Source organism: Hemitrygon akajei, chromosome 10 (assembly GCF_048418815.1).
Source record: "Hemitrygon akajei chromosome 10, sHemAka1.3, whole genome shotgun sequence".
Classification (NCBI taxonomy): domain Eukaryota; kingdom Metazoa; phylum Chordata; class Chondrichthyes; order Myliobatiformes; family Dasyatidae; genus Hemitrygon; species Hemitrygon akajei.
Window position 1 is genome coordinate 77,228,101 of NC_133133.1, and position 17,044 is coordinate 77,245,144.

Sequence of the window (17,044 nt, forward strand, 5' to 3'; positions counted from 1 at the left end):
GCCTTCTGGCCTGGGTGCAAGAGGCCATGTATGGAGTCAATAACAGCCCACCTCCAGTTTGTGGGCACTATGGGGTGAGGGTGACTGGTTGAGACATTGCACAGGCGAGAAACCCCAGCTTCCCTGAACTTAATGTCAGCCGACCACAGGCCCGTGACTGCTGTTCGATAAGCCTGGACCTCTGGGTCAGTAACTTGGCTGGCTGCCATGCTGGCATGGTCAACCCCTATGTGTATGTACTCAACAGCTGGCCATGAGAGACAGTCAGCCACGGCATTGCTTATCCCCGTGATGTGTTGTAGATCAGCTCGGACCTCAATATGTAGGTCAGGGGGCATCACTGCCTTGAAGACCAAAGGTCTGATACTTTGGCCATCACGTGCATGAGGGATTTGTGAAATGGCGACCCTCTAGAAGAGAATGAGAAAAGTGGACACCGGGTAGAGATTGAAAACCTGACAGTTAAACGTGTCATACTTTCTTTCTGGGGGATGGAGCTAGCAGCGGAAGAAAGCAAGTGGCTTCCTCATGCCTCTGATCAACTGTCTGTGCACAGGACCCACAGCATAGTCTGATGTGTCAGTAGTAACGGCTATGGGTACGTTGGGGATTCTGTAGTTTTTCAGTAGTGTGAGGTAGTGAGAAATCCATATTAGCGACTACTTTTGATGGGAGGGGGTTTCACACCTTCTGCGGGGATGCGATGGTCAAGAAAGTCAGTGGTTGACAACCCAAACTGGCATTTAGCTGGGTTAATAATCAACCCATTTTGGCTTAATCACTTGAAAAGTGTGCAGGGATGAGATACGTGTTCAGATTTAGTTGCACTGGTGACAGGTAAACTAAAAGCAAATCCAAGTCTTTGAATACCGAGGCAACCAGCTGTTGGAAAGTCCAACAGTCTGCATTTTGCAGCCCAAACAGTATGTGCAGAACCTCAGAGAGGCTAGTCAGGGTTATCATAGCTTTTTTGGGAATGTCCTCCGAGCACATAGACACCTGTTGGTAACCCCTAAGTCAACTTTAGAAAAAATTAACTTTCTGGCTAAACGTGCCGAGAAGTCTTGGATGTATGGGACCGGGTATCGATCGGGGTGGTCATCTCGCTAAGGTGTCAGTAATCACCAGAAGTGTGGCACCTGCCATCGGACTAAGGAGGGGTGAAGTCCAGGGGCCATTCGATTGACGCACAATGCCTTGTTTTTCCGTTTTGGCAATATCATCCTTCACAATGGTCCACTGTACGCACACGGGCATGGACCAGCAGGTTAGTGGTGTTTGACACCATAGTTTGTGACTGTAGTGGAGAATGTGGGCTTGGTGAGGTTTGGGAATTTGCCCAGCAGTAAGTAAACTGACATGCAGCGGTGCGTGCACTTGACAGAGTCGTGGTGGGGAACTCACTGGGGGAGCACGGTATCGACCCAAAGTCCTTGACATCTACAAGCTGGCAGTTCTTAAGATCAACTAACAGTCCTTGGGCACACAGGAAATCTGGACCAAGCAGAGGTCCAGCCACTTTAGCCAGGACTAAGTCCCATGTGGAAATTGCCCACTGAAGCAGAATGGTCACCCATCAAATCCTGTACGTCTGGACCTTGCATCCGTTGGCAGCCTCCATGAGGTTTTGTCGCTCTTTGCCTTCACATCAATAGGCATTGCTGGCAGCACACTCACTTGAGCACCCGTGTCACATAGGAAGTGTCACCCTGAAAAGGTGTCTGTAATGAACAGTGTATGACCCTGGCAGCTGGAACCTGCTGTGTTCACAGACCTCTGATGTCTTGATGTGCTGGCGCTGTCAAATCTGCAGTGTGGTCGGCACTTCCTAGCGTTCCTACCAAAGCGAGCCTGGTAAAAACACTGGCCTGGTGTCATCTGATTCGCAGACGTAGGTGTCCTTTCGTTGGGGCCTTGCTGACTGGGTTTATTGAGGTAGGGAAAGAAGGAGGAATGATGCATCACTGCCTGGCTGAGTGTAGCCATTTTAGCAAGCTCCCAATAATCCTTCACGGGTACATTAGCAAGAGCTATGCGAACTTGATCAGGCATTTGCTGCATGAAGAGCTCTTTAAAAATAAAACAAGTATGGTGATTTCCCAGGGGAGACAGCACGTGGTCCATTAGCTCTGAAGGCCCAGCATTACCAAGACTGGGTAAGGAGGGCAACTGCGTGTTATTCTGAAAGTCTGTGAAAGAATGGTTTCCAGCGGTCAGTTTTGATCGTGTTCAGGTGGGTGATCAAGCAGACTCACCACTCTCACAGCCATGGAGTTGCTGAGCAACGCTACCACATAAAAATATTTTGTGTTTTCAGCGGAGATTTCTCAAAGCGTGAATTTAGTCTCCGCTTGTACGAACTAAGCAACAGCATTTTGCTCCCAAACTTCCAGCAGTTTCAAAACAACTGCGTTGGCCAACATGCTCAATAACTCTGGAATTATCCTAGAGCATCGTTGTCACCAAGATAGGTTTTCACAAGTAACATGGCGGAGACATTTTATGTTTCAGAAAAGCCATTGCAACTCATTTATTGAACACCAAAATCTGAACACAAAGCATGCTAAAAACCCATTACTTAATTACGTCATCACGTCAGACCAGCCTCATAAAGTGAAACCCCAACTCAATGTCGGTGGTTGCGAATTACGTACATTTCCACTGATTACACTACCCTACAATAATAATAATAATATAAACTTATTCATAGAGCAAATGAGAAAAAATCTGCAGAAACTGGAAATCCAACAACACACACAGAGCACTTTTCATACAAACGATGCGGTTGCTTTACCGTGGGATAAAGTGCAAATATGAATATAAAAGACAAAGTTGCTGGTTAAAAGCAAGGTTAAATAAATGGGTTGGTGTTTTCAAGTGTCAGCTGAGTCTGTGTCCCTTATAGTTCTAGGCTTTGTGTTCCATAGATTAGGAGTGTAGTTCATAAAATCTGGCCTGCCAATTACCTTTGAATAGTTTTGCTTGCTGGTTCAGGAGCCTGATGGTTGAAAGGTAATAACTGTTCCTGAACCTGGTGGTTTGGGACCTCAGACTCCTGAGGCTTCTTTCAGGTGGCAGCAGAAAGAACATGTGCTGGATCCTTCATAAGCATTTTGGATGGATAGGTCCTGATTAAAGATAGTCAACGTGATTTGTGCATGGTAGGTTCTGCCTAACTAATTTTATAGAGGTTTTTGAGGAGGCTACCTGTGAGGTTAATGAAGGAAAGGCAGTGGACATTGTCGACATTGTGTTTAACAAGGCTTTTGACAAAGTCCCAGATGGGAGGCTGGTCCAAAAGGTTCAGTCACTTGGCATTGAGGATGAAATAAACTGGATTCTTCTTTGGCTTAGTGGAGAAGACAGAGTGCTAGTAGATGGTTGTCTCTCTGACTGGTGGAGTGCCACAGGTACTGGGTTTGTCATCTATCTTAATGATTTGGATGATGAAGTAGTAAACTGGATCAGCAGATCTGCAGATGACACCATGATTTATTGTGTAGTGGACAGCAAGGAAAGCTCTCAGAGCTTACAGCAGGATTTGGACAGCTGGAAGACTGGGCAACAAGTGGCAGATAAGATTTAATGCCAATAAGTGTGATGCATTGCACTTTGAGAGGACAAACAAACAGTGATCAGTAGAGCACTAATGAGTGTGATAGAAGTGTGATGCATTGCACTTTGAGAGGACAAACTTAAACAGTGATCAGTAGAGCACTAATGAGTGTGATAGAAGAAAGGGATATGGAAATACAGATCCATTATTCCTTGAAAGTGGCATCACACGTTAGGGTCGTAAAGAGTGTTTATGGCTTATTGGCCTTCAGAAATCAGACTATTGAGTACAGAAGCAACACACACACAATGCTAGAGGAACTCAGCAGGCCAGGCAGTATCTACGGAAAAAGGACAGTCGATGTTTCGGGCCGAAACCTTTTGGCAGGACTGGGGAACAAAGCTGAGGAGTAGAAGTGGGGGGAGAGGAGAGAGAGAAACACCAGGCAATGGGCAAAACTTGGAGGGGGAGGGATGAAGCAAAGAGTTAGGAAGTTGATTAGTGAAAGAGACAGAAGGCCATGGAAGGAAGAAAAGGGGGGAGGGTGAGGAGCACCCAAGGGAGGAAGTGGGCGGGCAAGGAGATAAAATGAGAGAGGGACAAGGGGGTGGGAAATGGTGAATGGGAGGGGGGAAGGGTGAAGGCATTACTGGAAATTTGAGAAATCAATGTTCATGCCATCAGTTTGGAGGCTACCCAGATGGAATACAAGGTGTTGTTTCTCCATCCTAAGTGTGGCCTTATCCTAACAGTGGAGGAGGCCGTGGATGGACATATCAGAATGGGAATGGGAAGTGAAATTAAAATATGTGGCCACTGGGAAATCCCACTTTTTCTGGCAGGTGTAGTGTAAATGCTCGGTGAAGCGATCTTCCAATCAACGTCAGGTCTCACTGATGTAGAAGAGGCCACACCGGGAGCACTGAACACAGTACATGACCCCAGCCGACTCACAGGTGAAGTGTCGCCTCACCTGGAAGGACTGTTTGGGGCCCTGAATGGTAGTAAGGAAGGAGGTGTAGGGGCAGGTGAAGCACTTGTTCCGCTTGCAAGGGTAAGTGCCAGGAGGAAAGTCAGTGGGGAGAAATGAAAGGACAAGGGAGTTGTGTAGGGAGCAATCCCTGTGTAAAGCAGAAAGTGGGGGTTGTTGAAAATGTGTTTGTTGGTGAGATCCCGTTGGAGGTGGCAGAAGTTTTGGAGAATTATGCGCTGGATGCAGAGGCTGGTGGGGTGGTAGGTGAGGACAAGAGGAACTCTATCCCTGGTAGTGTGGCAAGAGGATGGGGTAAGAACAGACATGCGTGAAATGGAAGAGATGAGGTTGAGGGCAACGTTGATGGTGGAGGAAGGGAAGCCCCTTTCTTTGAAAAAGGAGGACATCTTCATTCTAGAATGAAAATCCTCATCCTGAGAGCAGATGCGGTGGAGACGGGGGAATTGAAAGAAGGGGATGGTGTTTTTACGAGTAGCAGGGTGGGACGAGGTATAGTCCAGGTCGCTGTGAGTGTCCGTTGGTTTATAATAGACGTCGGTGGATAAGCTGTCTCTGGAGATAGAGGAAAAAAAGGGAAGTGTTGGAATGGACCAAGTGAATTTGAGGGCTGGGTAGAAGTTGGAGGCAAAGTGGATGAAATTGACGTTCAGCATGGGTGCAGGAAGCAGTACCAAAGCAGCCATCGATGTAGCAGATGAGTTCAGCACAGGTGCAGGAAGTATCAGCTATTGGGTACAGGAGTTGGGATGTGATGCTGAAGTTGTATAAGAGGTTGGTGACGCTGAATTTAGAGTATTATATGCTGATCTGGTCACCTACATAAAGGAAAGATATGAATATGATTAAAAGAGTACAGAGAAAATTTATAAGGATGTTGGTGGGATTTGAGGACCTGAGTTATAGGGAAAGGTTGAATAAGTTAGGACTTTATCCTTGGAGCGTGAGAGAATGAGGGGAGATTTGCTCAAGGTATACAAGATTATGAGGGGTATAGATAGGGTAATTCCAAGTAGGTTTTTTTACATTAAGAAGGGATGAGACTAGAATAGGAGGTCATAGGTTAAGGGTGAAAGATGAAATATTTGAGGAGATCCTGAGGGGAGCTTCTTCACTCAGAGGGTGGTGCAAGAGTGGATCGAGGAGCCAGCGGAAGCAGTGGATGCAGGTCCGAGTGCAACATTTAAGGGAAGTTTGGATAAATACATTGTTTGGAGGGGTATGGAGGGCTGTGGTCTAGGTGCAGGTCAATGGGTCTAGGCAGAGTAGCAGTTCAGCACAGACTAGATGGGCCTGAAGGCCTATTTTGGTGCTTTAGTGTTCTATTACTCAATGATTCCAGTTACTGGGTATAATTGTAATTTTGAGACATAAGAGATTTATAGAAACTGGAAATTGTGAGCAGTACACACAAAATGCTGGAGGAACTCAGCAGGTGAGGTGCAATCTATGGAGGGAAATAAGGAGTCAGTGTTTGTGCATAGACCATTGTCAAGACTGCCCTGATGAAGACTAGTCATGATAGATAGATAGATAGATAGATAGATACTTTATTCATCCCCATGGGGAAATTCAACATTTTTTTTCCAATGTCCCATACACTTGTTGTAGCAAAAACTCATTACATACAATACTTAACTCAGTAATAATATGATATGCATCTAAATCACTAACTCAAAAAGCATTAATAATAGCTTTAAAAAAGTTCTTAAGTCCTGGCAGTTGAATTGTAAAGCCTAATGGCATTGGGGAGTATTGACCTCTTCATCCTGTCTGAGGAGCATTGCATCGACAGTAACCTGTCGCTGAAACTGCTTCTCTGTCTCTGGATGGTGCTATGTAGAGGATGTTCAGGGTTTTCCATAATTGACCGTAGCCTACTCAGCGCCCTTCGCTCAGCTACCGATGTTAAACTCTCCAGTACTTTGCCCACGACAGAGCCCGCCTTCCTTACCAGCTTATTAAGACGTTAAGATGTTGGGTTTCAACCAGAAATGTCGAATAATTATTTCCTTGCATAGACACTACCTGGCCTGCTGAGTTGTATCAGTATTTTGTGTAACAGTTGTAAGTGTTCCCACTCACGGCTTACAGAAAATCATTTGTCCAGTAGAACACAAACAGAATTGGCAGCTAATGGAGTACACACCTGTTGAATTTGATAGCCTCTCAAGCCAACTCTGAAGACAAATATAAAATCTAAGCTTACCCCTTTCAGACTGTGTACATCTTCTTTCAAGTAACGTGTGAGGCTGAACCCTTCTCAGTTGGATCCAAGTGTTTCTGTGGTAAAACTTGGAGAGGAAAATGGACCAATATCTTCCCTTGGACCATTAGCAATAAGAGAAGTCATCTAATCAATGCCACAGTGGTGGTCGTGGGAAGATTCTGTTCACAGCTTTGTTTGGGGACATGCTGAGACCATGCAAGGTGCCACATAAATGTAACTTGTCACTTAACTCTTGTTTCAGTGGAAGAACCCAGAAGCAACTAGTGGAGTACATGAGCAAAGGAGACTTCAAGAAAGCAGCCTTCGAAAGGTAATATTCAACAAACTCCTTACATAACACCAAGCCCACTTAAAGATCCTTTATTTTCTCAAGTAGAATCAGAGAAAGGTGGCGAAATGCAAGCATTTAGTCACAGAGTTGTATAGATCAGAGAAAGGCCCCTTGGCCCACCAATACTGATCCCGCTATCTACTCTATCTGAGCTTGTGATTGGCTCCACGACCGCCTGCTCCCTTTCATACTAGAAGATGTGGGCAGCAAAGTGCTGCAGCTAATAGAGCTAATGCCAATACCCAGGCCCAATCATTACCTTTGGTTTGCAAGTTCACTTTGTGTCTTGACACAAACTGTGGTGGATAAGTCCCCAGTGCCTGACAAAATGCTCTCTCAGACCTGGTAGGAGACAACTGCAGAAACTGCAGGGGCCCTAGTAGATGTATTTAAAATGTCCTTAGCCACGGGTGAGGTGCTGGAGGATTGAAGGATAGCTATTGTTGTTCCATTGTTTAAGAAAGGCTCTAAAAATAAGCCAAGAAATTATAGGCTGGTGAGCCTGACATCAGTAGAGGGAAAGTTGTTGTAAGTTTTTGTAAAAGACCAGATATGTAAGTGCTTGGATAGACAGGGACTGATTAGCTATAGTCAGCATGGTTTCGTTTGTGGTAGGTTGTGTCTAACCAATTTTATAGCATTTTTCAAGGAAGTTACCAAGAAAATTGATGAAGGAAAGGCAGTGAATATTGTCTACATGGACGCAGGCAAGGCCTTGACAAGGTCCCGCATGGAAGATTGGTCAAGAAAGTTCAGTCACTTGGCATTCAAGATAGTAAAATGGATTTGACATCAGAATCAGAACCATGTTTAATATCACTGGCATGTGTCGTGAAATTTGTTGTTTTGTGGCAGCAGTACATTGCAATACATAGTAATAAAGAAATTATATACAAATTACAATAAGAAATACTATGTTTTAAAAATTAAATAAGTAGTATAAAAAAGAGCAAACAAATTGAGATGGTGTACATGGGGTCATTGTCCATTCAGAAATCTGATGGTGGAGGGGAAGAAGTTATTCCTAAAATGTTAAGTGTGTGTCGTCAGGCTCCTGTACCTCCTCTTCGATGGTAGTAATGAGAAGATGTCCTGGGTGATGGAGATCCTTAATGATGGATGCTGTCCTCAATGTTGGGGAGGCTAGTGCCCATGAAGGAATTGGCTGAGTTTGCAAATCTCTGCAGCTTTCTCCAGTCCTGTGCAGTCACCCCTCCATAAAATACAGCGATGCAACCAGTTAGAACGCTCTCCGCAGTACATCTGTAAAAAATTGCGAGAGTCTTTGGTGTCATACCAAGTCTCCTCAAACTCCTGATGAACTATAGCCACTATCGTGCTTACATTTTAATTGGATCAGTATGCTGAGTCCAGGATAAATCTTCAGAGATGTTGACAGCCCGGAACTTCAAATTGCTCACCCTCTCCACTGCCAATCCCTCGATAAGGACTGCTATGTGCTCCCTTGGCTTCCCCATCCTGAAGGGAAACTTGCTGGGAGAAGCCAAAGAGTGGCAGTAGGTGGTTACCTCTGATTCAATACCTGTGACAAGTGAAGTGTCACAAGGATTGGTGCTGGGTCCGGTGTTGTTTATCATCTATATCAATGGTAATTCTCTGATGTGGATAGAGAATTGGTTGGCAGACAGGAAGCAAAGAGTGGGAGTAAACGGGACCTTTTCAGAATGGCAGGCAGTGACTAGTGGGGTACCGCAAGGCTCAGTGCTGGGACTCCAGTTGTTTACAATATATATTAATGATTTAGATGAGGGAATTAAATACAGCATCTCCAAGTTTGCGGATGACACAAAGCTGGGCGGCGGTGTTAGCTGTGAGGAGGATGCTAAGAGGATGCAGGGTGACTTGGATAGGTTAGGTGAGTGGGCACATTCATGGCAGATGCAATTTAATGTGGATAAATGTGAGGTTATCCACTTTGGTTGCAAGAACAGGAAAACAGATTATTATCTGTTCGGTGGCCGATTAGGAAAAGGGGAGATGCAACGAGACCTGGGTGTCATTGTACACCAGTCATTGAAGGTGGGCATGCAGGTACAGCAGGCGGTGAAAAAGGCAAATGGTATATTGGCATTCATAGCAAAATGATTTGAGTACAGGAGCAGGGAGGTTCTACTGCAGTTGTACAGTGCCTTGGTGAGACTGCACCTAGAATATTGTGTGCAGTTTTGGTCCCCTAATCTGAGGAAAGACATTCTTGCCATAGAGGGAGTACAGAGAAGGTTCACCAGATTGATTCCTGGGATGACACGACTTTCATATGAAGAAAGACTGGATCGACTAGGCTTATACTCACTGGAATTTAGAAGACTGAGGGGGATCTTATTGAAACGTATAAAATTCTAAAGGGATTGGACAGGCTAGATGCAGGAAGATTGTTTCTGATGTTGGGGAAGTCCAGAACGAGGGGTCACAGTTTAAGGATAAAGGGGAAGCCTTTTAGGACGGAGATGAGGAAAAACTTCTTCACACAGAGAGTGGTGAATCTGTGGAATTCTCTGCCACAGGAAACAGTTGAGGCCAGTTCATTGGCTATATTTAAGAGGAAGTTAGATATGGCCCTTGTGGCTAAAGGGATCAGGGGGTATGGAGAGAAAGCAGGTACAGGGTTCTGAGTTGGATGATCAGCCATGATCATACTGAATGGTGGTGCAGGCTCGAAGGGCCGAATGGCCTACTCCTGCACCTATTTTCTATGTTTCTATGCAATATGGTAAATAGGATCAGCAAATTTGTGGATTCTGCGACACCATGGTTTGGGGTGCAGTTGACAGCGAGTAAGATTATCAAAACTTGCAGCAGGTTCTGGACCATCTGGAAAAATGGGCTGAAAATGCCAGATGGGACAAAATGTGAAGTGTTGCACTTTGGGAGGATGAACCAGGGTAGGACTCATGTGGTAGTGGTGGGGCTTTGTGGAATGCAGTGGAACCAAGGGATCTGGGAGTACAGATCCATATCTCCCTGAAAGTGGCATCATAGGTAGATAGAGTCATAAAGAGAGCTTTTGGCACATTGACATTTATAAATAAAAGTAGTGAGTACAGGAGATGGGATGTTATGTTGAAGTTGTATAAGACAGTGGTGAGGCCTAATTTGGAGTATAGTGAGCAGTTCTGGTCACCTACCTAAAGGAAAAATATCAATAAGTTTGAAAGAGTGCAGAGAAAATTTATAAGGATTGTTGCTAGAACTTGAAGATCTGAGTTATAGGGAAAGGTTGAATAGTTTAGGACTTTATTATCTGGAGGTTAGGAGAATGAGGGGAGATTTGATAGAAGAGTAGAGAATTATGAGGTGTATTGATAGGGCTAGTTGAGTGAGATTTGAACCAGAGGTCATGGGTTAAGGGTGAAAGGTGGAATGTTTAAGGGAACATGAGGGGGAGCTTCACTCAGAGGGTGGAGAGAGTATGGAGTGAGCTGCCAGCACAAGTGGTAAATATGGGTTTGATTTCAACACAAGAGAAATTTGGATAGATACATGGATGGGAGGGGTGTAGAGGGCTAAGCTTCATGTGCGGGTCCATGGAACTAGGCAGCGCATATTTCAGGCATAGATTAGATGGGGCAAAGAACCTATTTCTGTGTGGTAATGCTGTATAAATTTATTACCCCATGGTTTCCCTCAAGTGCTCTGGTTTCCTCCCTCATTCAAAACCACCATAAATTTCTCCTAGTTTTTAGCTGCATGGTATAATCGGGGGTGGGGGGAGGGGGGTGATGGTATGGATAGACTATGAAAAGGACAAAACAAATGTAAAATTGGTGGTTGATGGTCAGCATGGACTCAGTGGGCTGATGGGCCCATTCCTGTGAGGTACCTCTCTATGATATCATGTCTGAATTGGCCCTGTGATAACAAGGTTCAAGACAGAGAGTTGTGTTGAACTTCAGCACATCACCCAGACTCACTATCCTTGGATAAGCTGTTAAACTCAACATCCCCCAGCACTGACTTGATGCAGCACAGGACTGATATTTGAACATGCCTGAATGATATTGAACTGTTCTTTCCTTGAAATGGTGCTTTTTTTTTTGGAAGGAGACCATGCCTCGCACAAACCGAAGAACATTCTGTTCCAGGGCAGCAGAGACAGGTCAGTGAAAAGAATACTCTCTCTCAGTTGTAGGAATTAGTCCAAAGGTTCAATATCTAACGAGTCAGGTGTGGGATGGTGATTGCCCCGATTCTGGCCTGGAGTGTTCTCAAGCATGGTTTGTTAGGACCCAGAAGCACACTCAATGTTGCCCTATTTTCCATGGTGATATTTCAAGCTCGCTCCCCAGTTTTAGCATGCTGAACTTAAGGCAGAGTAAATACTCAATGTAAATATTTCCTCTTTGATTACCTACACTATGCAACCCAACAGATTTTCCTGTATACAAACTGACTCAGGTGGGTGGGAGAAGTGTGGAATACAAAGCATATTTCCATGAGGGTCAAACATCTTTCCAAACAATTTTTCTCTGATTACACAAAGTCAACTTTTCTTGCTGTGATGGTGGCCATGTTGAGAGTCTCAGGGTCATGTGCGTTGTCTTGTTTTGTGGACAGACCTTAGTTTGTTTGCAAAAGAGAGAAAATCTGCAGATGCTGGAAATCCAGGCAACACAGACAAAATGCTGGAGGAACTCAGCAGGCCAGGCAGCATCTGTGGAAGAGTACAGTTAAAGTTTTGAGCCGAGACCCTTCAGCAGGACTGGAGGAAAAAAAAGTTGAGGAGTGAATTTAAAAATGGGGGGGGGGGGGAGAGGAGACAGCTTGTTTGGATGGTTTCCTCATCTATCAAGCTATGGAATAGCAGGGCCTCCTTGCAAAGGAGGCTCCCATTCTGTTTAATGCTTTACAGATCTATGACTCCTAATCTCTCAGAATTGCTTGTGGTGGTCATTGATACCTTTGCACAATTGAGAGAATCAACTCTATATTTATTTCCTTTTGGTGGGTTACCAATTTGCAGGGATCTGTCCCAATTTTTGCCCCAGCACTGAAATGTGGTGTTGTGCTTCTATCTTGTTTAACTGAAAAGCTCTGGGCAACCAGATTAAATCTTATTTTCTGTTCAGCTCAAGGAACAGACACATAATCATTGCGAGAGTGGTCGGTCAGAAGATCCAAAAGTTAGAGGCCAACAGAAGGCAGTGCGAAGAGAGAGGAAGGATCCAACAGTGGAGATAGTGTTCACTGCTGAGCTTGAGAGATCCAAACCTGAGGCTGACCCTTCATCGGAAGTTCTTTCAGGCATGGACACCTCCATTATCTACACTGGTGGCAGTGACACAGAGGTTAAGGAGGACACAGCCCCATTGCAAAGGCACCCACAACCATTCCAGGCACTCGGAATTCAAAGGAACACTGGCATAGGAGATCAGACTGATGGGAATTTCTCTAGGTCCACGACAACTAGCCAGCACATTGACGATGCTTTGACAAATTCACCCAACTGTTTGTTTCTCAAGGTACAGAAAGTTCCTTCAGCGACGGAGAGGATTGTTCGGCCTTCTGGTGTGGCTCGCCCGGTTAGCCTGCCTGCGCGCAGTGGCTTAGCCAAATATGACCTTTACCAACAGTCTATGATGAGAAGTAGCTACAGCAACAGTCTCAACGCAGTGAAGGAGGAAGAAACCCACTCAGAAGGTGGCCTGCAGCCTCCCAGACGATCACACAGCCAGTCAGACATGAAGGCCCTTGGCCTAGATTGTGCACCAGAGTTACAGCCATTGGTTCATTACCTGCCATTGAATTGGAGGCAGAATCCCAATAAACTGAGGCCTGCACATCCAGCCCATGTCGCCCTCCAGCAGAAGGAGGCTATCAGGGCAACTGAGAGATACATCAGCAGCGGCACCGAGTCCAGTGACTCGGACTCAGAGATAATTAGCCCCTACTTCCACCCGTGTCTCTTTGGCAAAGCTCTCCGATCTTCAGTGCTGAGGAGGGGCTGCTTTCCCTCAATCAGCCTTCAACCAAGGGAAAATGCCTCATTTGATCTGAACTGCAAAGACGATACCAGACACTTGACCATCTACACTGAATTCATTTAGTCTTGGGTCTCTGAGAACCCATGCTCTTGGCCAGTGTAGGGAGTTCTAGAACTGGCCGCACATGCCTCGAGGTAGGGACCTGTGCATTGTACTATTTGTGCTTACTTCCCTCAATACATTCTGGATCACTCTTGCACCAACGGCTCATTCAAGGATTAGCTAAGATTCAGCCACTGTGTATCCTATTCCCCTTGATTCACCATACCCAAAGTTACTGCCACATAATGAAGGCGACTGTGATGTGATTAGCCTTGGGGAGGGTTGTAGGCTGTTACCCAGAGCTGACCTTCAAATTAAAGCCACATAAATTGACTCGACTCTGATTCCACAGGCTACATTGCACAGAGATGGGCTGAGGGTTAGTTACAGTGCAGCTGGGATATATAATCCAGGCCACTTCAGGACAGACTGTCACAACATTGCATCCGGGTAGAAAAGTTGGTGTATGAACCTCTCCAGATATCAAGTGCTGAGACGAGATTCCTAGTCAGGCAGGGGATAAGTTCCAAACCAAGTTCTTGCTGTCTTGTTTAAACTCCAGTGTCAATTTAACTTTAATCAAGGAGAACATGAGTCTGAGCAGTAATAAACACACTTCACTGTGTTCCTTTCGATACTTGGTTTATTTAACAGTTTGGTATGGAGTAGCTGATTTCATACTTTGCCAGTAGGCTGTGGTGGAGGGAAGCATGTATGTCCCTCTGTGGGGTAACCCACCTACTTATGGACTTAAGTAAACATTTTAATCAACCTGCCTGCCCCACACATTGGAGTAACTGGGCTGATCGGTCCTGTTAATAAAACCTGGTTTGCTATGAACTGCATTTTTAAGTTGGATGGGATCTGGCCAGTGGTACCAACGTAATGTAGGAAACAGCTGAAAACATTTGCACAGCAAGTTCACATAAATGTGATGACCTCCAGACAGCCCCATTGCTCCTGGTACTTTTTGCAAAATAAATATTGCATAGGGTAACGAGGAGATATAACAGACTCTCTTGAAAATTATATCCTGGGTTTGCTCGAGTCCACCTGAGGGGTTAGACAGGGTCTCCAAGTATCTGAATGATGGCCCCTCCAAAAATGCTGACCTCCATCGGTGAGCTGAAATGTGCGTGGAATTCATGAACACGAGGCTCTGGAGTTGATCAATCCTCATCATTCAGATCCAGAGGTGAACAAGCTACCACTCATTGACAGTTGGGCAAGATACCACATCCGGAATTTTATGTGCAGTTTTGGTCGTCGAGTTAGTAGGAAGGTTTTAATTAAACTGCAGAACACATTCACGTAGATGTTGCTGGAATCGAAGGGTTTGAGTTGAGGGAGAAACTGGATAGGCTGGAACTATTCCTCTGGAGCCCAGGAGGGTTAACGATGACATAATAGAGATCTATAAAGTCACGAGGAGCACAGGTAAGGACAGTCGTATTCACAGGGTGGAGGAGTCTAAAACTAGAGGGCTTAGTTGAGAGGAAAAAATAATTAAAGGGAACCTGAGTGGCAGGTTAATTTCAACAGACGGCGAGTAGATGAGCTGTGAGAGGAAGTGGTTCAGGTGGGTATAATTCTAATGTTTAAGAGAGGTACATGGATTGGAAAGATTTAGAGGGATTTGTGCCAAGTGCAGGAAAATGGTACTAACTCTGGTAGACAACTTGGTCCAGGAAAGGTGGGACCTGAACTGGAGAGGTACTAATACCCTTGCAGGAAAATTTGTTATTGCTCCACGGTGGGGTTTAAACTAGAGTTGCAGGGGAATGGGAAACAGAGAGCCAGAAGAGTTAGTGGAGAGGTTGTGGAGGCAGATGTTGGTAAGACAACAAAGTCAGGAATCAAACAGTTGAACATGGTGTGGCTAGTGTTGTGAGCCGCCTATATCTCATAGGAAAGGCAGATGTGCTCAGGACATGGATCAACACCTGGAATTATGGTGTCATAGCCAATAGTGAAACTTGGATGCAGGAGGGGCAGGACTGGCAGCTCAGTATTCCAGGTACCATTGTTTTAGATGAGACAGAGCAGGAGGGATGGAGTTCCTAGTCAGGGAAAATGTCACGGCAGTGCTCCATCAGGACAGACTGGAGAACTTGTCTAGTGAGGCTTTCTGTGTGAAACCGAGAAATAAGAAAGGTATGACCACATTAATGGGGCTATGTTACAGACAACCCAACTGTCTCATGGATTTAAAGGAAAAAATTTGTAAAGAATAATTGTTGCAAGAAAGGTTGTTATAGTTGGTGATTTTAACTTTCCACATACTGACTGAATCGCATATTGTAAAAAGACAAGATGGGATGGAGTTTGTCAAATGTGTTCAGGAAAGTTTCCTTCATCGGTACGTGGAACTCTCAATGAGAGAGCGTGCAATACTGATTCTATTAGGGAATGAGACGGGACAGGTGACTGTGTGTAGGGGGACTCTTTGCATCCAGTGACCACAATGCCATTAGTTTCAAAGTAAATATGCAAAGAGAAAAAAGGAAGAGTACAGCAGGTATAGGCAAGTAGGAACAAATTAGCTGCTTATGGAGTATAAGCAATGCAAGAGAACACTTAAAGAAATCAGGAAGGCTAAAAGAAGGCATTAAGTTGCTCTAGCAGATATGGTGAAGGCGAATCCTAATCCTAAGCAATTCTACAGGTACTCGATGTTCAGAGCAAAAGGCAAGGGACAAAATTGGTCCTCTGGAAGACCAGAATGGTAATCCATGTGTGGAGCCAAAACAGATGGAGAAATGTTAAATGCATTGTTTTTTTGCAATCTGTATTTACCCAGGAGACAAATACAGAATCTATAGAAGTGAGGCAAAGCGGCATCTACTTCATAGACCCTGCGCAGATTACAGAGGAGGATGTGCTTGCTAACCTGAGGCAAATCAGGGTGGATCAATTTCCAGGGTCTGACTAAGTGTCCCCTCTGATCCTACAACAGTGCAAGTGCTTAAGTCTTCCGGGCCTTAGCAGATATTTAAAACATCCTTAGCAACAGGAGGTATTGAAGGATTGGAGGATAGCCAAAGTTTTTATTGCTGTTTAAAAAAGGCTCTAAACATATACCGGGAAATTATAGTCCAGTGAATCTGACATCAGTTGTGGGAAAGTTATTGGAAGGTATTCTAAAGGACATGGATAGACACAGACTGATAGTCAGCATGGCTTCGTGTGTGGTAGGTCATGTCTAATAAGAGTTTTTTTTGATGAAGTTACCAGGAAAGTGGACGAAGGTAAGGCTGTGGATGTTGTCTACATGGACTGCAGTAAGGCAATAGACAAAGTCTCGCTTGGGAGGCGGCTCAAGAAGATTCAGTTGCTCAGCATTCAGGATGAGGTAGTAAATAGGATTAGACATCATCTTTGTGGGAGAAGACAGAGAGTGGTAGGAGAGGGTTGCCTCTCTGACTAGGGGCCTGTGACCACTGGTATGGTGCAGGGACCGGTGCAGGATCAGCAAATTGGTGAATGACACCAAGACTGGGTGTGCAGTGGACAGTGAGTAAGGCTATCATGGCTTGCAGAGGGATCTTCATCAGCTGGAAAAATGGGCTGAAAAATGGCAGACGGAATTTAATGCAGACAAATCTGAGATGTTGCACTTTGGGAGGACCAACCAGGGTAATTCTTACACAGCAAGTGGTAGGGCACTAGGAGTGGGGTAGAACAAAAAGATCTGGGAGTACAGGTACACAATTTGTTGAAAGTGGCATCACAAGTAGATAGGGTTTAAAGAAAGCTTTTGGCATATTGGTCTTCATAAATCAATGGATTGAGTATAGAAGATGGGATATTATGTTGAAGTTGTATAAGACATTGGTGAGGCCAAATTTGGAGTATTATGTGCAGTTTTGGTCACCTACCTACAGAATAGATG

At 44.9% G+C, this 17,044-nt stretch overlaps 1 protein-coding gene across 1 annotated transcript in view; it reads left to right on the forward strand.

Moving 5' to 3' along the window:
* The window catches only part of LOC140733990 (FERM domain-containing protein 7-like), an 80,786-nt gene extending 67,613 nt beyond the window's left edge, over positions 1-13,173 (forward strand). The window contains exons 11-13 of the mRNA XM_073057568.1: positions 7,019-7,087; positions 11,171-11,225; positions 12,196-13,173. Of these exons, the coding sequence (XP_072913669.1) occupies positions 7,019-7,087; positions 11,171-11,225; positions 12,196-13,173 (1,102 nt within the window). The remainder of the gene's footprint in view (positions 1-7,018; positions 7,088-11,170; positions 11,226-12,195) is intronic.
* Positions 13,174-17,044: the final 3,871 nt, after the last annotated feature.